Source organism: Trichosurus vulpecula, chromosome 8, assembly GCF_011100635.1.
Source record: "Trichosurus vulpecula isolate mTriVul1 chromosome 8, mTriVul1.pri, whole genome shotgun sequence".
In the NCBI taxonomy this organism is placed as follows: Eukaryota; Metazoa; Chordata; class Mammalia; order Diprotodontia; family Phalangeridae; genus Trichosurus; species Trichosurus vulpecula.
This window is the reverse complement of record NC_050580.1, coordinates 228209546-228233186: the sequence shown is the minus strand read 5'-3', so window position 1 is coordinate 228233186 and position 23641 is coordinate 228209546. Positions and strand designations below refer to the sequence as shown.

Here is a 23641-nt window from a genome sequence, read left to right as displayed (position 1 = left end):
TCTTTATAAAAACCATTAACTTTTTAACAGATTTTCCCTCACTCTGCTTCTGTAATTCATCAACTTGATCTGATGAAACTACCTCAATCACTTTTCATGGTAAGATTGCTGTTTTGGCTGTTAGTTTCTTTAACTTTACTACAAAATGAGTATCCTTGGTGGGAGGAGGGGGTGGAAGGAGAAGGGAAGAAGTCTTACCTTCAGAGTCATGACTCTTTAGAGCTGAACATTTAAGAGTGAGTTTGGGGAGAAAGACAATGTGAAGGTTTGTGATGTGGTCCCATCCCCTCCATGCCAGCTCATCCTTCCCTGTAGGGAAGCAGTCTCACACAGAGGACAAAAGACTGATTCTAGCTTCAAATCTTACCTCTGATGCTTCCTACCTATCTGACCTGAGGCTTCCCTGGGCCTCAGTTTCCTCATCTGTAAAATGGAGTTGAGGAGAACAATTTATACTAAAATAACAACATTTTAAAAATGAATAACTCTGAAAGATTTGAGAACTCTACCAGTGCCATGGCCCACTATTCCAGAGGACAGATGAGAAAGATTGGTACTCACTTCCTGATGGAGAAATAATGGAGCAAATACACAGAATAAGATATCTATTTTTGGAAATAGACAATGTGGGAATTTGTTTTGCTTGATTATGTTTAGTTGTTTCAAGGGGTTTTTTTTTGGTTTTTTGTTTTATCTTGTTTTGTTTTGTTTTGTTTTCCCCAGTGAGGGACAGGAAGGAAGGAGTGAGAAAAAACAAATGTTTGTTAATTGGGAAAATTTTGGTTAGTAAATAAATAAATGAAAAGGAAAGGATGTGACTATTGGCCTCAGAAATCCCTTCTATCCCTAGAGCTATGAGTCTATAAAAAGAGAAGAACTGGAATGGCGTTTACTCAGCAGTCTCTGGCCTACAGTTCACAGTACTCCTGCTAAGGGATGCTTGCCACAGCCATGAGGCACAGTGTAAGGAGTTTGTGACTAGAGGAGGGCAGAGAAGGTAGGGAAATTTTGCTGTGGAACTGCTGCAGCTGCTGGGGTCACAATTACATTATAACCACCCTGTTTGGCCAATCCATGGGGAAGTAGGGGATGGTTAGGAGCTTCTACCCTGTTAGGAGGCCACTATGGAGAGAGGGCAGAGTAAGGAGTGTTGTGGGAAATGATTACAGAAATCAGCATTTTGTTGTTGTTCAGTCATTTCAGTCATGTCCAACTCTTCATGACCCCATTTGGGGTTTTTTCAGCAAAGATACTGGAGTGGTTTGTCATTTCCTCTTCCAGCTAATTTTACAGATGAGGAAACTGAGGCAAACAGGGTTAAGTGACTTGCCCAGGGTCACATAGCTACTAAATGTCTGAGGCCAGATTTGAACTCAGGAAGATGAATTCTTCCTAACTTCGGATCTGGTATTGTGCCACTTAACTCCCCTGCCAGGTACATTGTAGGTGCTTAATAAATGTTTATTGACTATTGAAGTGAAACATATCATATAGGAAGCAGAATAGGGCTTCACTAAGTCCAAGCCATGGTTTGGTTTGGTTTTGTTTTGTTTTGTCTTGTCAGGATTTAGTCCATACAGCATGAAATATAGAAAGTCTCAGACCAGTAGCATAAAATAACTTGCCAGGCTATGGTCAAGGAATTACGTAAGATACAACGAAGTCAGAATGGAATATGTAGGGCAATAGAGAAAATATGTTTGTTTGCTCATACATTACTGGGTTATTTGCTTTTTCCAATTCATCTTTCCCATGAAAGGTGATAATTCTCAGCTATCACTGACACTACAGAATAGAAGTGCTATGAGAGTTCACAAAAATTGAAGAGGGCTTTTTTCAAACATGAGCCTAAGTTTAACTGGTAGATACTTTCCAAGTTTTTTGTCTTACATGGTTCTCAGCTTTGAAACTACCTCAAACTATGGGAAACAGTTTTCAAATGCCCATCTATATGAGCCTTCCCCCTCAGTAATATGCTAATCATATTCAACCAGAACCATCACACTCAGCTCTTCAGCAGTTGGCTCAAAAAGTTATTTAGGTCTCACTTCTCAGTTTTAGAATCACTGGATCAAGCTGTCTTGTCACTTACTTCATGGACAGCGATCAATACTGAAGCTGTCCACCACCACCATAGCAACACCCACTTGAAAAATGATATGCTGCAGCATAAGAGTAATATCTTGGCAAACAGGGAAATGGAAAACCACAACCAGTCAGCTGCTGTGTGATGAAGCAGTCTTACAGAGCAAGCCTTGACCTCTCAGACAATCTAAATGTTCTCAGCTCAGAACACAAGAAACTGAGCAGGCAGGGAGCTGGATGAAGTTATAGCTGAGAGATTATTTTCTACTCCTAGTTTCCTTGTAATGTTAATATTCTCTGAATTCCTCCAGCCTTTAAAAGTCTATAAGAAACAATGTAGTGCTTGATTATAAACTGCTTTTTCTCTAACTGCCCTCTGCCTAGAATCCCACTCCCAGTGTGTATGTGAATTCTACCTGTTATTCAAAGCTAGTTGGCTCAGTGAATAGAGCACCCAGCCTGGAATCAGGAAGAACTAAGTACAAATCCTAAATTCGGCTTCAGGCACTAGCTGTGTGACCCTGGGAAAGTCATTTAACCCAGTATGCTTCATTTTTCTTATCTATAAAATGAACTGGAGAAGGAAATGGCAAACCATTCTAGTATCTTGTCCAAGAAAACCTCAAAAAGGGGACATGAAGAGTGGGACACATCTGAGAAATGACTACACAACATTTTTTAAAGCCTAGCTCGTGTCCTCCCTTCTCCAATATTGTAATACTGCTACTGTTATCTTAAAGGATAGAAGATGTAACTTTATGCCAGCTAAACACAGCCTCAGGCAGCTAGGTGGTACAGTGGCTTCAGTCCTGGAGCTAGGAAGACTTGAATTTAAATACAGCTTCAGACACGTACTAGTTGTGTGACCCTGGGCAAGTCACTTAACCCTGTTTTCCTCATCTGTAAAATGATCTGGACAAGAAAATGGCAAATCATTGCAGTATCTTTTCCAAAAACCCCACCCCCACTCCCGAAAAGGGGTCACAAAGAGTCGGACTAAACAACAAACAGCCCCATTTTTTCAAACGCCATTAACATAGTACTATGTTAATGGCATGCACATATATGTAAACAGAATAAGGAATTAATACATAGTAGTTTGGGGAGCTAAGGGAGCAGGAAACCGTTACGTAGAAGGTGGTTCTTAAGCTGAGTTTTTAAAGAAACCAGGAGGTAGAGGAAAGGAGAGAGAGCACAGCCAATACAAAGCAACAGAAATGGGAGGAACAGAAAGTAGACCAATATGGGTGGAAGCTGGGATGTTTTGATAAGCAGTAAAGAACTAGGAAGGTAGGAAGGAGCAAGGCAGTGAAAAACTTTAAACGCCAGAAAGAAGAGTAAAAGTTGATCCTAGAGAGAATAGAGAAATTGTAGAAAGTTTGTCTTCATGTCAAGCCTGAATCTCTTTGCCCCTTCTACCTGTAGCATTTGGTTCTTCTGTCTGAGGCCAAGTCGAACACTCTGTTGGTGAGGCCCATGAGGCTGTACACAAGGCTCAGGCCTTTGAGAGCTTTTATGCCAAACGTTCCACCAAATCCACCCCAAGTATCAAAGCTTTCAGAGGGGATTCAGAATCTCTCCTGCCTACTCCTAGACTCAGACTAAACCTCTTTTCTGCATAGCCACTGTCAGAAGTTCCTAATCATCTGACCAGATTTCTCAGAAGGAGCTGATTAAACACTGGAAAGAACTAGTTAAATGAGACAAATCCCATATGAAAAGCAAGAGGTAAGACTAAGTCATGTAGTCAGGAGTGCATCTGTTCTTTCCTTGCTGCACCTTTTCCCAGTGCTCCGGCCCCTCTTCTTTTTTTTCCTTCAACTTTTTTTTATTTAATATTTTTAGTTTCCAGCATTGATTTCCACAAGATTTTGAATTAAAGATTTTCTCCCCATTTCTACCTTTCCCTCCACTCCAAGATGGCATGTATTCTGATTGCCCTATTCCCCAGTCAGCCCTCCCTTCTGTCACCCAACTGCCCCCCCATCCCCTTTTCCCTTACTTTCTTGTAGGGCAATAGATTTCTATGCCCCATTGCCGGTATATCTTATTTCCTAGTTGCATGCAAAAACTTTTTTTTGAACATCTGCTTTTAAAACTTTGAGTTCCAAATTCTCTCCCCTCTTCCCTCCCCACCCACCCTCCCTAAGAAGACAGGCAATTCAACATAGGCCACATATGTATCATTATGCAAAACTCTTCCACAATACTCATGTTGTGAAAGACTAACTACATTTTGCTCCCTATTATCCTGTCCCCATTTATTCTATTTTCTCCCTGTGTTGGTAAGCAAAATGGGCTCTTAGCACTCAGTTCAACCAAGTGCCCTTGAAGAGTTTGGCTTTTGTTTCCTTTGATTAATTCAGTGTATTTCATTGAGTCTTACTAGGTGCTAAGCCCCAGGCCCAAACCCCTATTAGGTGCTAAGCCTATGTGGGTGTCAAGCTCCTGGGTACTAAGGGGAGGTGCTAACTCAAGAGCCAATCATAGGAACCTAAGTTCTGGTTATTCAGATGACATTTCATGACATCTGAAGTGGTATAAGAAGAGAAGACAGAGCTATTTGCTCAGAGGGCTCTCACTCTTGGTGACGCTGATGTGGAGACTCTGGGCAGCTGTAGTTAAGAGCCCTCCTGCTCCTAAACCCAGATGTCCGGACTTGGTTTTCTTGGTAACTATGAATTGTGATTTGGTCTGTTTCTAATGTATCTTTGTATTTGTATTTGCTCTGAAGTTCAGGGTGCTGGCTTTTTTCCCTGAGCTAAGTGACTGATGTCTGTACATTGGATTGAAATAAGATTGTTAACCCCTTAACATTGCTTTCCTTAGTAAAGCAGATCAAAAGAACCTGGGCTTTTGCAGCATGCTGGTACCGTACTTGTTGTTGGGCTTGTGTTGGTCTTTCAACTCCACAACAGCTGCTAGACAGATTGTTGAAACACTCCCTTGACCCTGCCCCTTTTTGACAGTGTTTACTTTTGATTACCTCCTCCCCCTATTTGTCTTCCCTTCTATCATCCCCCCTTTTTAATCTCCTTCCTCCTTCTTTCCTGTGGGATAAGATACCCATTTGAGTGTGTATGTTATTCCCTCCTCAAGTCAAATCCAATTCTCATTGAAGATTCACGCAAGATTCACTCAATCCTCCTCACCTGCCCCCTTTCCCTTCCAACAAACTGCTTTTTCTTGCCACTTTCATGTGAGATAATTTACCCCCATTCTACCTCTCCCTTTTTCCCTCTCTCAATATATTCCTCTCTCATCCCTTAATTTGATTTTATTTTTTTAGATATCATCCCTTCATATTCAACTCACCCTGTGCCCTCTGACTGTCTGTCTGTCTGTCTGTCTCTCTCTCTATATATGTATGTATTATATATACATATGTATATGTATATGCATATGTATATATGTATATGTATGCATGTATATTCCCTTCAGCTACCCTAATACTGAGGTCTCATGAATTATACACATCATCTTTCCATGTAGGGATGTAAACAAAACAGTTCAACTTTAGTAAGTCCCTTATGATTTCTCTTTCTTGATTACCTTTTCATGCTTCTCTTGATTCTTGTGTTTGAAAGTCAAATTTTCTATTCAGCTCTGGTCTTTTCATTGAGAAAGCTTGAAAGTCCCCTATTTTATTGAAAGTCTGTATTTTGCCTTGGAGCATGCATGATACTCAGTTTTGCTGGGTAGGTGATTCTTGGTTTTAATCCTAGCTGCTTTGACCTCTGGAATGTCATATTCCAAGCCCTTTGATCCCTTAATGTAGAAGGTGCTAGGGCTGGAAAGCAGGTACTTGCATGAGTTCCCCCCAGGTCCCTCCAAACACCTATAAAAATGGCTCTGAACAAATTCTAGGACTGCAAAACCCATGAAATAGCAGAGGGAAGCAAGGCACCAGCCCAGGACAGCCTGGATGGTCTCTGGGTAAGATCTATCACAGGGAACTGGGAGCACACCTCAGATCCAAGCAGCCTTTGAACTCTGCTCTGATCTGCCCCTTAATTCCTCCCACCAGGTGGGTCTGGCCCCTCTTCTACAAATCCATTTTTAAAACCAATGAAAATTCAGAAGAGATTCTGAGAAAAAGGAATGATGCAAGGACCTTGGCTTTAATCAGAGTGTGGTTATTAGGTTTCACACCTAGAAATCTATTCAGTTTTTCACAGTTATCATTAGTAACAAATGACCCAACAACTGCTGCATTGAAAAATAATTTATTCTTTAATGAGTGCTAAACTGTAATTATTGATCTTATTTCTTTGCTTCATACCAGAACTTTCTGGATTATAACTTCAAATCACTTTAGCAATTCATTTATCAAATATTTATTGAGCCCGTATTATATGCAAGGCATTGTAGGGGACTTTTTTTGGCCCTGACCTATGATTTCATCAGTGTGAGAATTTCCCATTATAGAAACTTCCTACATTGATTGCAGGTGGGCAACTTGCTTGTAACTCACAATATTAAAGAGTTTCTTGGCACTGTTGTGGGGTGTGAAAAAAATGATTAAGACATAGATCATGCCTTCATGTAGCATATAGTCTATTAGGAAGATAAGACATGAACAAATGGAATAATATAATTAAGCTTCTAACAATCTTACAAAGGAATGGTGTTCTAAGAGGAAATATCTTTCCTTTCCAAATACTTGGGAGTAACAGTCAATAGCTAGTCACTAAATGTTTATTAAGCGCTACTAAATGCCAGGCACTGTTCTAAGTGCTGAAAATGCAAAAAGAGGCAAAAGAAAGCCCCAGCCCTTAAGGAACTCACAATTTTGTGAGGGAGACAACATGCAAACAGCTATGTACAAACAACCTATATATAAGATAACCAGGAAAAATTCAACAGAGGGAAGGAACTAGAATTAAGAGGGGTTGGGAAAGGTTTCCTGTAGAAGGTGAGATTTTAAACAGGGCTCATAGGAAGCAAGGGAAGCCACAGGACAGAGTTGAAGAGGGAGAGCAACCAAGACATAAGGGAATAGCCAGAGAAAATGCCCAAAGACAAGAGTTGGAGTGTCTTCTTCAAAGAACAGCAAGGAGACCAATGTCACTGATTTGAAAGTATGTGGTAGAAAAAAAAAAGTATGTGGTAGGCTGTAAGGTTTAAAAAAAAAAAACCTCTAAAGTTGGGGAGGAGGAGCTTTGTTACAAAGGACTTTGAATGCTAAATAGAAGGTTTTATTTTTGATCCTGAAGGTGACAGGGAGCCTCAGGAGTGTGTGTGTGTGTGTGTGTGTGTGTGTGTGTGTGTGTGTGTGTGGCCAGGGAGAATGACATGGTTATATCTGCACTTTAGGAAGACTTTGAAATTAAGAAAGTGCCACTGGAATGTTTCGGAGATGGTTGAGATTAAGCATCCATTACCAGTTGCTGACCAAAGGCCATCATGACCTCAAGCCCACATAGTGGATTCAATTCAACAAAAATTAAAACAAAGTGCCAATGACACACAAAGCAGAGAGTTAAGTGTTGGAGACACAAAGTTGAAAAAGCAACATCGTCCTTGCCTTCAAGGAGTTTGTAGTCTACCAGTTGTAAATATATGTGCACAAATAACTATCATACAATGTAGGATGTGATTTGAGCAAAAGAAAGATAAAAAGTAGTCAGTGAAAATTAGAGGAGAAAGAAAATACTTTCAGTTCTTGGGGATAGGAAGAAAAGAAAAAATCAAGTAAATCTTAATGGGGCTGGCACTAAAGCTATTACTCTTCTATGGATGAGAACCTGAGGTAAAAGACAAAAATAGGCATTGCCTGAGGGACTAGAACTCTGAGATCTTTTCGGTATTAGAGCACTTATAATCTCCAAAGTCCTGATCACAGTTAAATGGAACAGAAAAAAAAGTAGCAGGAGAAAACAAAGGGCTTGCTAGGCACTACAATTAATTCAGATAAATTCTGCTATTCCAACACACACACAAAGCACCACTCTAATTTAGGAAATTAGCATCCTATCCCTCCAAAAAGCTTTTTGGAAAATATTAACAGGACCACATTACATTTTGGCTTAAATCTCATCACCCAACAATCTTCTATTACATTGCCTCTAGTCCTCCCTCAACACCTATAAGAACCAGAAGGCAAAATGAAAAGAGAAAAAATCTACCAGTCATCTCCTGAAATAAACTCCAAAATGAAAACTCTCAGAAATGTTGTACCCCCCATCCAGAGCTTCCATGTCAAAGAAAAAATGCTTCAAGCAACAAGAAGGAGATTTATGTACCAAGGAGCCACATTAAGGATCACACAAAACTTGGAAACTACAACTATAAAAAAAGGAAAGGTTGGAATGTGATATTGCAAAAAGCAAAAGATAAAGATTTACAAACAAGGATAACTTAGCCCGCAAAATGCAGTGTAATCCTATGGGAGAGGGAAATTGAGCTTTAACTAAAATTGAGGCTTTCCTGATGAAAACATTCCTGATTAAAACACCAGAGGTGAGTGGAAACTTTGAAATGCAAACACAGGAATCATGCAAAACACAGAAAAAAGGCAAATAACTATAACAATGTTTACATTCTAAGAGGGGAGAAGAAACAAGTGTCACCTCAGAACTTTATAATTTCAAGGGTTATAGAAGGAGCTAAATGACAGGTGAAGGAGTAGTTTGTTATATTGTGATGCTCTTCAGAGAAGAAAGAAAAGGGAGGGAGAAAGGAATATGCTAGCAAAGAAAGGGGGAGAAAGGAAATAGAGCCAGTTATTTGATACAATCGGAATACATGACAAGAAGATTATACAAATATGGAGGAAGAAGGAATAGGTATAACATGAATAACATGAACCTCACATTCATCTCAACCTGACAAAGGAGGGTCAGACACACTCTTACAAACAGAGTTTGGTGTAGAAATGCATTCAATTCAACAGAGATAAAAATAAGAACAGGAACAGAGAAGTAGGGAAATAAGAGGAAGGATAGATTCAGGGATCTAGAAATAAGGAGAAAAAATAAAGGAAATTTTCAAAGCCTATTTTGCCCAATGATACGCCAACAGTTTAAATGAAATGGATGAATATTTACAAAAATATACTCAAATTAAAAGGAAAAGAAATAGAGGGTTTAAATAACCCAGCCATAGAGGGAGAAGCCGTAAGTAAATTCCCAAAGGAAATAAAAATTCCAGGACCAAAGGGATGTACAAGTGAATTCTATTAAACATTCAAAGAGCAATTAATTCCATTATTATACAACTTGTTTACAAAGTAGAAAAAGGATGCGATCCTGCTAGATCCTTTTTATGATACAAATATGACCCTGACACCTAAACCAAGAAGCAATAACACAGAGGAAGGATACCATAGACCACTACCCTTAAAAAATACCAAGGCAAAAATTTTAAATGGAATGTTGGCAAAGAGGTCACAGCAACATATCAAGAAGACCATGTAATGTGACTCAGTTTAACTTGCTAGGAATGCATTGTTAGTTCAATATTAGGAATACTATGAACATAATAGACTTTATTAATAACAAAAATAATAAAAACCACATAAAAACATACCACTCATTTCTATTTTAAAAAATTTTAAAGCATAGGATTAAAAAAATCTTTCCTTAATATAGTAAACAGTATCTGTCTGAGCCAAGAACCAACTTTATTTGTAATGAAAACATGATAGAGGTCTTTCCAATAGGATTAGGAGAAAAGCAAGGATGTCCATTGCCATCACAATTTTTGATAAAGCTAGAACTGTCAGAATTGTGGGAGGAGAGGTTTTGCTTTAGGGACTCACTCATTGGAAGAGCATTCATGTGGTTTGGCCAAAGGAGACTCTGAGTAGCCATTAAGTAGTCCCCCTGCACCCCCCACTTTGAAAACCCAGATGTTGGTGCTTCGCTCTCTGGTAACTATGTATGTAATGTCTTGGTCAGACATCTAGAAGCCCTGTCTGTTGACTTGTGTTTATTGCGCTGTTTATATAATTTCTGCTTGTAATTTCTGTTTGCGTTTTCTCTGAAGTTGACTTTTTCCCCTGAACTAAGTGAATGATGTATGTATGTTTAATTAAAATGAGATTGTAAACCCCTTAAAGTTGCTTTCCTAAGAAAAGCAGATCAAAGAACCTGTGCTAGCAGCCCTCCTGTGTGCTGATATTATTGGTCTTACACAGCCATAGTAGTGGCAAGTAGCATTGTTGTTACATTGCCCTAATATGTGGAAGAGGCAATATCAAAATCAAGATCTTTTTGATTACAAGGCCATCCATCTGTCCAGTATTCCTTGATGCCTCTTGTCATGTGTTTGTGTGTGTATGTACCTAGGAGGCAACATGGTACCTAACACAACTGTAAACTCCACTTTTATCACTTGTACCTATAGCATGTAGCAGAATGTTTTATATGTGGTAGGTGCTCTATGTTTTTAGATGATTAATATGTCATGTCCATGGTATAATGGATATATACCAGCAATATAGCATCTATTGCACAAGATAGCCCCCAGGTGGCATTTCAACCATTCAACTTTTGGCTCACCTCACAATCTCCCATTCCATTCCCCATAGGAATTTCTCCCACACTAAGGAAGGGATTCCCAACCCCACACTTGCTGCTCCCAAAGCTTTGCACTTCTTCAATCTGCATATTTATGATATCTAGGATGCTTTATCACATTCAGTCAATAGCAGTCACCTTCTAACATCATATATTCCATTTGGGAAATTTCTAACCTTCAAGATATCAAGTAATATAAAAATAGTATCCTAATTTATCAATTCTGTGTTCCTCATTTTTCATATCAAGTTTCATCTCAAAGTTTAGCATAATGTAGTAGAAATCCACCTGGATAAGGAGTCAAAAAACCTGGCATCTTTGCTCTGCTACCTCATTAGACAGATAACCTTGGGCAAATGACTTGTCTGATCCTCAGTTTCCTCATCCATAAAAGGGGAATAACAAAACACTTGATCTACTTTATAGGATAGTTGTGAATATAACATAATACGTATGTGTTTGGAAAACTATAAAATATTTTAAAGAGTGTAAGTTTAATAATATTATTATCCAAAATAAGGATTGCATAAAATAGATAAAGTTGCATAAAAAGCTTATGGTTATCCCTTAAGTGTGAGCATAAAATTAATATTAAATTCACCATTCAAGCTTTGAACTATTCTTTTTTAACATGATTAAAATTATTTAAAGGTTTAGATTAGATAGAATATGGAAATTTTTTTCTCTGTATAAAAAGGAGTATTCTCTATGGGGCTCCATGCCCATATTTATCTATTTCTTTAGAAATAAATAGATACAATAATACTATACTAAAAATGTGTCATAAGTTAAAAGACAGAGTCCCTTTGAAATTAATTTGGCTATAATCCCTACCATTAAATCAATTTTTTGCTGTAAAATTTTAATAATTAAATAGTCAGCCAAAGAACCCATATAGATTGTAATGTCTTTATTTGTACAGGTTATTCAGAGAATCTCTTTGTTTTGTTTTGGAATTTTGTAAACCTTTTATTGATGCTTTTCTTGCTTTTTACTTTACACTTCTTTGTTTTTTACTTTTACCCCTATCCCTTACTGTATTGGTAAGGAAAATGGGCTCTTAGCACTTAGTTGGCCTTTGTCTCCTTTGAGTAATTCAGTGTATTTCATTGAGCCTTACCAGGTGCTAAGCCCCAGGCCCAAACCCCTATTAGGTGTGGAACCTATGTGGGTGTGGATTGGTGACTGGGGTGGTGCCCAAGGTGGGGCTGGCTAAGGGGAGGTGCTAACTCCAGAGCCATGCCTGTCTTGAGTCTTACTAAGTGCTAAGCCCCAGGCTCTAACCCCTATTTAGGTGTTAACCTAACCTATGTGGATGTGAACCTCCCAGGGTCCTAAGGGGAGGGGCTAACTCAAGAGCCAATCATAGCAGCCTAAGTTCTGGTCATTCAGATGATGTTTGATGACGTCTGAAACCCTATAAGAAGAGAGGACAGAGTCATTTGTGGAAGGGCTCTCACTTGTGCTGGTGTGCTGATGCAGAGACTCCAGGCAGCTGTAGCTAAGGGCCCTCCAGCTTGTAACCTGGATGCTGAGACTTTGTTAAACTCTGGTAACTGTGTATTGGGATTTGAATCAGACAAGGTCTGTCTGTCAATGTTTGTAATTTGTTTGTATTTTGTTCTGAAGTTCAGGGTGCTGGCTTTTTCCCCTGAACTAAGTGAATGATATTTGTATGCTGAATTAAAGTAAGCTTGTCAACCCTTAAAACGTAGCTTTCCTTAGTTAAGCAGATCAAAAGAACCTGTGCTTTTGCAGCGTGCTGGTAGCATTCTTGTTGTTGGGCTTTCACCCCCACAACAGCTGCTAGCCAGATTGTTGAAACACTTACACACACAAACACACACACATACATACACACACACACACACACACACATACACACGAACTTTCTCTTGTAACAAAATAGTTAAGCAAAACAAACTAAGAGAAGAACTATGTCTGATAACATTTGTAACAATCTACCTCTATAGCCCACCAATTCTCTTCCAGGAGGAGAGAAATATGTTTCATCTTCATTCTTCTGGAACTAAGATTGGTCATTTCATTTAATTAGAATTGTTATGTCTTTTAATGTTGTTTTCCTTTTCGTTATGGTGGTCATTGTATATTTTGTTCCCTTGGTTCTGCTTTCTTCACTCTGCATCAGTTCAAATAAATCTTCCATTGTTTCTCTATATTCCTTCTGATATTCTTCAGGACATACATATTCCAGGGATTCTTTATATCCCTTTTTCCTCTTTATACATAATACTCATACATTTTCATCCCAAAAGAAAAGTCTAGTTCTGAGAATAAAGGGAAGTTGGAGATTATTTTTCTTGAAATCTTGACAGGAATAAAAGGAAGAACAGGATCTTATGGGAGATTTAGATAACTTCTGCAATGACTGTGAAATAAATTTCATCCTTTGATGAAAGAAATACAGAAGAAAACTATATAAAAATAATATTCTATTTTTTTTGTAGTTACAAGTAAATGGGGGAAAAGAGAGCCAGGAAAACAAAATACGCACTAATAATGACCCTTTGAGGGGGAAAGGGAAGAAGAATGAATAGAAAAAGAATGTTGATGAAAACTTCGAGGGAATGACTGAAAATTGATGACATTTTATGCACCAGAATCACTACAAAGTATGTTGATCTAGCTGCATTGACATTTAATATTGCTTAAAATTAATCGAAAAAGATCAAAAATAGTTATAGTTGTACCATTACTCATGAAAGATTGTAAACTATATAATCAAGAGAAAAGCCTTGATAGTTAAACTCACTAAGTATCTAATTTTATATGGAAAAAAGAAACATAACCAGGATCCCAGGAGTGTCAGAATCCTTTTGGTGACACTATATCAATCATAAGAATATCAGAAAACTGAGAATGAAAAAAGAGTTCTTCCTTCCTGCAATGACAGATTTACACTTAAGAAGAGTACCCCTAATGGTAGTAATGTACTTCAATGAGCTACTACAAATAGGATCATAGACTTAGAAATAGGATCATAGACTTGAAACAGAAACTCAGAGGCATTTTAGTCAAAGTTCTTCATTTTGGAAGACCAAGGGAGTGGAAGTGACTTGCATAGGTTGTACATAAAAGAGGTAGCATTTGAACCCAGATCCTCCAATTCTAGAGCAAGTGTTCTTTCCACTATACCATACTGCCTCCTTAATGTGAATTCTCTACTTCCATCAATACTTTAGCGAGAATTAGTTTATCAGAGCAACTCTGGTTCAAGAGCCAACCAAAAACCCACTGTTAGCATACTCTAAAATCCTTCAACTCTGTAATATCAAGCTATTCTCAATACTACTGTAAAAACCCTCCCCCCCTCCTTCTTTAATCCTGATTGGGAGAAACATAGCCCTACTGGGAAAAATCCCTGAGTACTAATGATTAATTCTGCTACAAATTCATGCCATTCCAGGGATGGGGGGTGGGGGAGAGGTTTGTGGTGGTAGAGGAGAAGCATCTCGATGTTGCAGGGAAATCCTTTTCACTTTTTTTTGAGACTGCAGATGCCTATCCACAATATTTTCACTTTTCTACTTTTCTTATTTGTCAATTTCCACCCCTGCTGTTGTTCAGTCATTTCAGTCATGTCTGACTCTTTATGACCCCATTTTGGGTTTTCTTGACAAAGATACTGGAATGGTTTGCCATATCCATCACCAGCTCATTTTATAGATGACGAAACTGAGGCAAACAGGGTTAAGTGACTTGCCCAGGGTCACATAGCCAATAATTGTCAGGCTGAATTTGTACTCAAGAAGATAAGACTTCCTGACTCCAGGCTCTGACTCTACCCACTGTGCCACCTAGCATCTCCACTCCTGGCTCACCTCAAACCCTCACTTTGAGCAGATGACCTTATCTCCTACTTTATCCAGATCAAGGCCATTGAACATAAGGTCTTTTATTTCCTCTTCTTTCTAAACAAAACTTCTCTGTCTTAACCCATCTTCCCCTCTTCCCCACCTTCCTCAAAAGTGATGGCAAGAACCTTTTTCTTAAGGTTAACCTTTCCACATGTGCCCTTGATCATATCCCCTTTTGCTTTCTCTGAAACCTTGATACCACTATAATGATGATGATTACTGTTTCACTTGTGTCCTTGATCCCTTCCTTTACCGCCTCTTCTGAATCTTTGCTTTCATTGTTATTAATACTGGTGAGAATGTACTATGTGCCTGGAAAGATGCTAGACACTGTTAAAGATACGAAAGATTGTAAGATGTGGTCCTTGCCTTTTAAAGAACTTATAATCTAACGAAGGATGCAAGACTTACATACTTAAAATGACAGCAAATAAAGATAGTGTATAAACAAGTGTCTAATAATTGTATGATAAAGATGACAAGTATTATACATATTCACAGAAAAACTCAATCACAGGGTTAGGCAAAGGACCATCATAAATGGTAGATATTCATTTATATATAGCTAACAAACATCTAATATCTCCAAAATCACTGTTGAGTACATAACTTCAGAATTTCTAAAGGATGGGGAGAATTCAAGTCCATCAAGAAAATAATATTATGTTCTCTAAGACCTTCTATTTCTAATGGGATTTTATTTGACTTATGATTTTGGGAGTAGGGGTGTGGGAGGGCAATCATAACAGTTTTGCTTTTGAGCCATAGTGATTTTTAATCTTTAAAAATCCAGCTTATTAAACAGAGCTTTATTTTTCCCCAGGATAGCATGCTATGAAATCTACAACATAAACTCCAAAGAAGCAGAATGTATTTTGAAGAAATGATAATCTATCCCCAATTGATAAATGGTCAACAGATATGAACAAGCAGTTTTCAGATGAAGAAATTAAAGCTGTTTATGTCATATGAAAAATGCTCTAAATCACTATTGATTAGAGAAATGCAAATTAAAATAACTCATGGGTTGTTGTTAATATGACAGAAAAAGAAAATGATAGATATTGGAGAAGATACAGGAAAATTGGAACACTAATGCATTGCTGATAGACTTGTGAACTGATCCAACCATTCTGGAGAATGATTTGGAGCTATGCCCAAAAAAACTGTGCATAGCCTTTGATCTAGCATACCACTACTAGGTCTATATCCCAAAGAGATCACAAAAAAGGGAAAATATTTACAGCAGCTCTTTTTGTGATGACAAAGAATTGGAAATTGAGGGGATGCCCACAAATTGGGGAATGGCTGGATAACTTGTGGTATATGAATGTAGTGGAATACTATTGTGCTATAAAAAATGATGAGCAGGTGGATTTCAGAAAAACCTGGAGAGACTTACATGAACTGATGCTGAATGAAATGAGGAGAACCAGGAGAACTGTACACAGTAAGAGCAACATTGTGCAATGACTGACTTTGATAGGTTGAGCTTTTCTCAGCAATGCAAGGATTTAAGACAATTCCAAAAGATTCAAGATGGAATATACTATCTGCATCTAGAGAAACAACTATGGAGTCTGAATGCAAACTGAAGCACACTGTTTTCACTTTTTTTGGTCTTTCTCTTTTGTTCTGATTCTCCTTTCACAACATGACTAATGTGGAAGGAAATGTGTTTAACATGATTGTATATGTATAATCTCTATCGGATTGGTTGCTGTCTTGGGGAGGGGAGAGGGAAGGGAGAGAGGGAGAAAACTTGGAACTCAAAATCTTACAAAAATGAATGTTGAAAACTATCTTTACATGTAATTGGAAAAAATAAAATACTATTAAAAATGATAGTCTAAGAAACAGTATTCTATAAAACACTGAGTCTTCACAAATTGAGGTAAATTCCAGAGTATACAGTCCTCCAAAATGCCTCACATTCTGTAGAGGTTCAATTCTATATGCCTAAAGCATTCCTAGTTTGAAAGCTTAAAAACTTACAAGACTGAGACTCTAAAGGTACATTTCTGGGTCTTCCAGAACTCACTAGGTTCCACAACAAAGCTTGTGGAAGGCAGGGAAATGGGTGGGAAGGATTGCTGAAATTTTTGTTTCATTTAATAAGAAGGGAATCAACACAGCTCTTAAAAAATTAATAACGTATTACTTTTAAAAGTTACTGTTTCCCAAAGAAGACCTCTGTTTTCCTTCCTTAACTCAAGCCTACAACTTATTTTTTTCCTGAATGTCTTTGTGGTATGGTGAAAGATCACTGAACTTGGAATCAGAAGCTAAGTTCAAATCCTGGCTCTACTTCTTAATAAGGCAGCCTCTGCCTTATAAAATGGGGATACAAATACTTGCACTCTTGTACCTTACAGAGTTGCTGCAAGGGTCAGATAAGATAATGCATTTTACAAACAAGAGCACAGGAAACTTTTGTTATTATTGTCTGGCTCCCAAAATGCAGATATTTCTTTTGGAATGAATGAATAAGTGAGTTTGCCTCAAAAGGCAGGGCTGCCAGAAATTATATTTCTATTGTATAGAACTGGTCATGTCCTTTCTCTGCTCAGTGTCTTCCTATTGCCTACACAATCCAACTCCAACCAATCTTCCCAGCTTTATTTCTACACAACCCTTGATATTAACAAAGTACTAGACCTGGGCCTGTCCTGTATTTAATGTATTATTAGCCTGAGTGCTTGCATGGGAACTGAAAGCCCTTTTACAATTTTTATACAGAACTAAATATGAGATATATTCTGATATTCCTATGGAAGATGATGGATGGGAATGAAACAATTCAAATCATAGTAAGGATCACAAATAAAAAAGACATTCAGAGGGTACCCCTAAGACTGAATACAGTCCATAAAAAGCCAGAACTTCAGTTCTGATCTATAAATTCCACATCTAAAATAAAGTCCCAAGGATTTAGTGGACTATAGTCCACTATAGCCTAGTATATATCAATAGAATGACTTGATAATTAATGAAGCTAACATAAGGTTAAGCTGCATTAATAGAAGTATAGGTTTCAGAACAAGAGAAGTGCTCATGGGCACTCTTCCCTGGTCAGACCATGATAGTTACTACATTCAGGCCTATCCTGAGGATAGGTGCCATTCCTGATAAGAGTTAAGTCAGAATGGGGAAGGGGCTATAAATCATGCCACATTTGAGAATTGGTTGAAGGAATAGAGACATTTAGCCCAGAGAAGAGAAGACTTAGGGGCAATGTGATAGCTTTCTTCAAGGGCTGTCATGTGGGAAAGTATTTTATCTGACCCCACAAATACAACAGAATCATGGATAGAAGCTGCAAAGGTTAAGATTTCATCTGGAAAAAACAATTATAACCCTACAAAAGTGGAATGACTTCAATTGGTAGCAAGTTTCCCATCATCACCAGAGGTTTTTCAAGTAGAGGCTAGATGATTCCTTATCAGGGGTGTAAAAATGGTTCCTGTTCAAATATGGATGGGACTAGATGGCATTTGAGTCCCTTCCAACATAGAGATGCCATAATTTATAACTAGCATTTAGATAGCATTTCAAGGTTTGCAAAGCACTATACACATGTTAAATCATTTTCTCCTTAACAGCAGCACTGTGGAGTAGGTACTATTATTATCATACCCATTTTACAAATAAAGAAACTGAGTCATAGAGAGTTTATATAACTTGCTGAGAGGTACACAATTAATAAGTGTCTGAGGCAAGATTCCGGTCTTCCTGACTCTAAGAGTCCTTTGTTTTTTCTACTAGACCATCTAGCTACCTAATTAATTTGCAAATTATGTTACATCAAAGTCCCAAATACCAAAAATGCCTCCAAAGAAACAATGTCTGCATCTCCCTTTGGCTCTCATATAGACACCAAACATTCAGTTAGTGATTTCATATGGGGTGGGGGTGGGGATCAGAGGGAGGAAAACAAACATTTATTAAGCACTTACTAAGTGCAATGTACTTTGCTATGCACTTTACAAATATTCTCTCATTTAATCCTCACAACAACCCTGTGAGGTAGGTGCTATTATTATCCTCATTTTACAAATGAGGAAACAGAGGCAGAAACAGAGGTTCATATAGCCCAGTTAATATAAAAGAACTATACTGAGAAAATGGGAACCCAGACTCCTGGAACATGCTATTAGGTTAAAAAGAATAGGCTGCACATCCAGATTACTTACTCATTCATTCATTCATTCATTCATTATTTAACTTTTATTAAGTACCTACTTTGTCTGATGCACCTTGCTAGAAGCTAGAAGAGATACAAGAATAAACTCTCTCTCTTCCTAGATATTTGGCACATTTTTGTACTTCTTCCTGGAAGGCAATGATGATTCTGCTACATTTTCTCTGCCTCTCATCATTAGCTGGCAGTAAATAGGTCTAAAACATCCTCATGAAGTATTTCAGCTTAACTAGCCAGGGAAATAACTTGGAAACAGAGAGAATGAAATCAAGTGGTTTCCAGACTTCAGAGAGGAAGGAAAATCTCTGCTGCATCTGCAACCTGTAAGAGAACTTGTTAATACCCAGAGAGAGTGCTAGCATTGTTTTTCTGATTGACTCCAAAGATCTCAGCTCTAGGAGAAGCGTAGAAAAGACCTTCATAAAATCAGTTCAGGCCAGAGTGGCACAAAATGGAAAGCAGGGTAACATGGCCCATGGATTTGAGGGCACTCACCCAGGGGAGTGAGGCATCAAAGAGGCACACCTAGGGGTGCTTGTTATCTCATTTAACTTACCCAAAGCCTCCCCTCCAACTGTGGACACCTTACATTTGCCTGTTATTTTCCCCCATTTCTAACTTCAATTTTCATTCTCTACTTCACACTTTCACAAAGAAAGTGAAGTCTCTTGGGACTTTATTATCCCAACATGGAGTTGGTGAAATAAATAAATAGAACAAATAGTCCCTGTCCGTGGAAATCGAACAGTGAGACAAAATAATACAAAAGATGTGATGAGGCAGTAAGATAACCTGTGTCAAAGCAGTGGTACAGACAATGCTATAAATATTTGTTGACTGAATGACTGAATTCAGAGGACATTAGAGATCACTGCTTGGAGAAGGCTCTCCAATTTCCTCCCTCTCCTCTGGACTCTCATATTCTCTTTATCCCAATCATCTTTCCAATGACCTGATTTTAAAAACTTTCCAGAACATCCCTCTAAATCTGTCTACTAAACCACTTAGCCTCCTAATTAATTTGCAAATTATGTTACATCAGAGTTCCAAATATCATAACTGCCCCCGAAGAAACAATGCCTGTATCTCCCTTTGGCTCTCATGTAGCCATCAAACATGCAGTTAGTGATTTCAAACCTCCAATCTGGCCCTAACTTATAGGAACTAGAGAAAATTCATCCCTAAAAAGGAATCTGGCCAATCAAAAATCCAACACAGCATCTCTAGGGACTCTCAGCAGGACTTGGGCAAGATGTCAGGCTGCCCTGACAGAGGAAACCCAAAGAAGCAGTGCGTAGGGGTATCAGTGAGGACAAAGAGAAGAATTTGAGGCCAATCCTTTCAAGATGCAAGAAATCTGGAACATGAGAATTTTATCAAGACCAGACCCAGGACCCCAAGCAGCAAGGCTGAAACATTTCTTTTCCTCTTTCCTCTTTTAGCTTTCTCCAAGGGCTATCACATCATCTTGGAGAGGGATACAGCATCTCACTAGTACTATTTATCGCACCCGATGGAAACTGTATGCTGAGAGAACTAGAGATCACGAATCATGTCCCCTCTCCCTCTCCACAGAGTTTAGGAGCAAACCCAAATGTTGTTCAAGAAAGTTAAAGTAGATGATTTTAGTGGATTTTAGGGGGGCTATTTTGGTTCATTCAGTTGGGGTTTATCCTTGATCCCAAACACTGAAGCATTTTTCCTTTAACAACTTTTTTTCTAAGGACTAACATCAATAGGCTTATCATCATTAAGATCATTTCACCTTACAGGTATGAAAACTGGGACACGAGAAGTAACAAGTCACCCATAGAAGAGACAGCAGATGAACTAAGCTATGAAGGGAGAATCACGTTCAGAGGACTTGTCCACCATACCTCCCCGAGTCAAAATCTAGATTGCTATTATTTATTTAAATGGAAAAACACCTACAGCAGTTGTGGAAAGTCAAAGGCTCTCAGAGCACTTTTCAATTGTCCCTCCTGTTTCCTAGTTTAGGCACCTAAACTTCGGGTTTCGGGTAAATTTCTTGAATCTCCCTTCCAGTTTTCTTCCCTTCTTTTCATAGCAAATGCTCTTCTCAGATTCTCCATGTTTCTAGTTCTTCCTTTCCCCACCTCCTCCTGCTACCTTCCCTTCACATCTCTCTGGTTCTACTTTTTGCTCCAACCCCACCCCCACCCCCACCCCAGCCGGTCACCCATTTCTTCTACTTTTCGAGTCTGAAAGCTCCCTCAGGAACTGGAAGCGCCTTAAAAGGTGCCCACAACTTCAGAATGGCCGGGGGGGGGGGGACCGGGACGGAGGGCTGGGGGGAAGAGGAGGGGAGGTGGCGGGGGGGGGGGGGGGAGGTGGCGGGGAGGGCCAAAGCCTGCTTTTTCCACGAGTGTGCTTGGCCTTCTAGCACGCCACACCAACTACGGAGTCCAAGGGATCGAGGGCATCAATGGACTCCCCCCGTAGGTCAGCTGAGGGCTTTCCACTAACAAAGGGCCTCGAGCTAAGTCAGGCGGAGGAGATGAAGCTAGGTTAGCATCCTCTCGAAGTCCTGACTCACCCTCGCAGCTTCGTCCCTCTAGCCTAGACCACGCTGCCTTTGTTTCTAAGTTTCCTTTGACGTTTCAGGTCTGACCTCCAGTGGAGTGAATCACGTGGAGTGGCCACACACACACACACACACACACACACACTGCTGCAACCCGTGGGCGCCCCCTGAGGCTTCGCAGGGGAGGAAGGGAGAGAGCAGGGAGAGTCGAGGATGCAAAGTCCCCTAAGCCAGAAATTCTTGCCCATGCAGCTCCATATAACTGGGAGACTGGAGAGAAGGGGAATAAGCACGAAGAGACCCTCAGTCTCCTACCCTCCTCATTAAACACATATACACACACGCGCGCGCAAACACATACATTCACACGGCAGCTGGGTGGGGAAGGAACGTTGAGGATCAGGTCTCTTTGCAGAAACAGGAAAAGTTGGGAATGGATGGGAGGACAAGGACCCAGAAAAGGATGCCCGAGTTTGCAGGGCTCTGTCCTGCAAACAAGCTAACTGCGGGCTCCAAACGTCCTAGGACCCAAACCAGGCTGGCGAGTAAGATGCCATCCTAGCTGCGATCTAACCGCTCAGCCCGGCAGGGCCTCCTAACCCGGGTGCTGTAGCCCGGAGGCAACTCCGCGCATAGAACATCCGTCTCTTCCCACGGACTAGGGCCCGGTCTGCCGCGGTCTCCAGCGGATTTCGCCCCATTGCAGCCAGCGCCTGGAGAGCGGGCCCAGCCAAAATCCAGCCGGCGGCCAAGGAGGCGCGCTGTCCGTCCCCCTGTCTCTCCCCACCCCCACCCACCTAGTCTCTGCGCCTGGGAGAGCTGCCACATCCCTCGCCCGAGCAGCAGCAACCCGCGCAAGCCTGGCCCGCCAAACTCACAAGACACTTTTCTCTCCAGCCCTTCAATTCTCCTCCCCTCCATCCCCATCCCCATTCTCTTATCACTTTTCCCTTCAAAACCGGTGGCCCTCTGTCCCTCCTTTGAGCCACCCTCACCCCCTGCCCTCCAGCGCACACACACACACACACACACACACACACACACACACACACACAGAGACTTCTTCTCTTCTTCCCCGTCCCCAGGCCCAGCCCCTTTCCATCATTGTAAATGTTGCCATAACAACGGAAAGGAATTCTCCAATATATACAAAGATGTCCAGGCAAAGCTCGCAGCTGCCCCCGCCCACACTAGCTCTCTTGTCAAACGGGGCCCGGTAGTCCCTCGGGATAGCACCTCGCACTGGGGCCGCGCCACTCCATGCAATTTCTCAGCGATTGCCGGGGTAGGGGCGGTGGGGGGGGGGGGGCGGTGGTGGGAGGAGCTGGAAGTGGAATGAACCTGGAGGGGGAGAGAGGAGAGAGACCGGGCTCTGTCTCGCTCCCTCTTGCCAGCCGGGTCTTACTCACAATGAGGGGTATAGTCCGGTCTTCTCTGTGGAGTTCCAGCCTACCAGCTTGTCTCTGTCCGTTCCTGCCACCCCCGCTGCTGCTAGGAGATCGGCTGGAGGATGCTGAATGGGATCTGTTGTCCTGCCATAAGTAATAGAAAGTGCCTAAGATCCAGGCGACTGTCAGGATTGCGATGGCATTAGCGCGGATCCTTCTCATGTTGACAACCCCAGTGCTGTCTGGGAGCCGAGAGTAAACTAGAGAAGAGGTGGCTTGGTAGGTTTGGGTGAGTAGCGGTGGGGTGGGGGTGGGGTGGGGGTAGAGGGAGCTGGGGAGGGAGGGAAGGAGAGGAGAGGGTGAATGGTGTAACGGGGGCGGGGGGGGGGGAAGCGGCGCAGTATGGAGAGGGTTTTCTGTTCCTTCGAGCTTTGGCTGCCTCTCTCAGTCACAGCTGTTTGTTTTAGCTCTTGTCTCACTGCTCAGTCCTGCAGAGCAGAAAAAGGAGAGAGGTGGAGGGGGTGGGGGAAAGAGATAGAAGGAGAGTGGAAGAGATCCTCACGGTCCTAATGCCCTTCAGACCACGAGTCTGGCCCTTACAAAGGAGTACACCATCTCCAAATCCTCTCCCCAAGACCTTATAGTCTGGCGAAGGGGGAACTCCTTTAGTTTCCCATGGTCCCTCAGAGGGGCAAGACAGGTGGCAAGGAGTGGTTCCTTACAAAGAGCCAAGTTTTCGTGGGGTGCTGGAGAGGCTGCTTTTGGGGCACTGAGTTAATGTCCACAGAACCATAGAATGTTAGAGCCGGAATGTACCTCAGAGCTTTTAATTCTTCCAACTCCCTCATTTTCCTATATTTTTCGGGAGTTCTTTGCCTCTGCTCTACCTTGATTATACTTTTTATTGGGGAAGGAAAGAATAAGTATTTTACACAGAATTTACTATGTGCCAGGCACTGTATTAAGCATATTTCATTTGATTCTCATAACCACCCTACCAGGTAGGTGCTGTTATTATCCCC

At 40.5% G+C, this 23641-nt stretch overlaps 1 protein-coding gene across 1 annotated transcript in view; it reads right to left on the bottom strand.

The window, feature by feature from the left end:
- Window positions 1–23113, bottom strand: part of GALNT16 (polypeptide N-acetylgalactosaminyltransferase 16) — a 118319-nt gene extending 95206 nt beyond the window's left edge. The window contains exon 1 of the mRNA XM_036736982.1: window positions 22641–23113. Coding sequence (XP_036592877.1) covers window positions 22641–22841 — 201 coding nt within the window. The 5' untranslated portion in view covers window positions 22842–23113. The remainder of the gene's footprint in view (window positions 1–22640) is intronic.
- Between the last annotated feature and the right edge of the window lie 528 nt (window positions 23114–23641).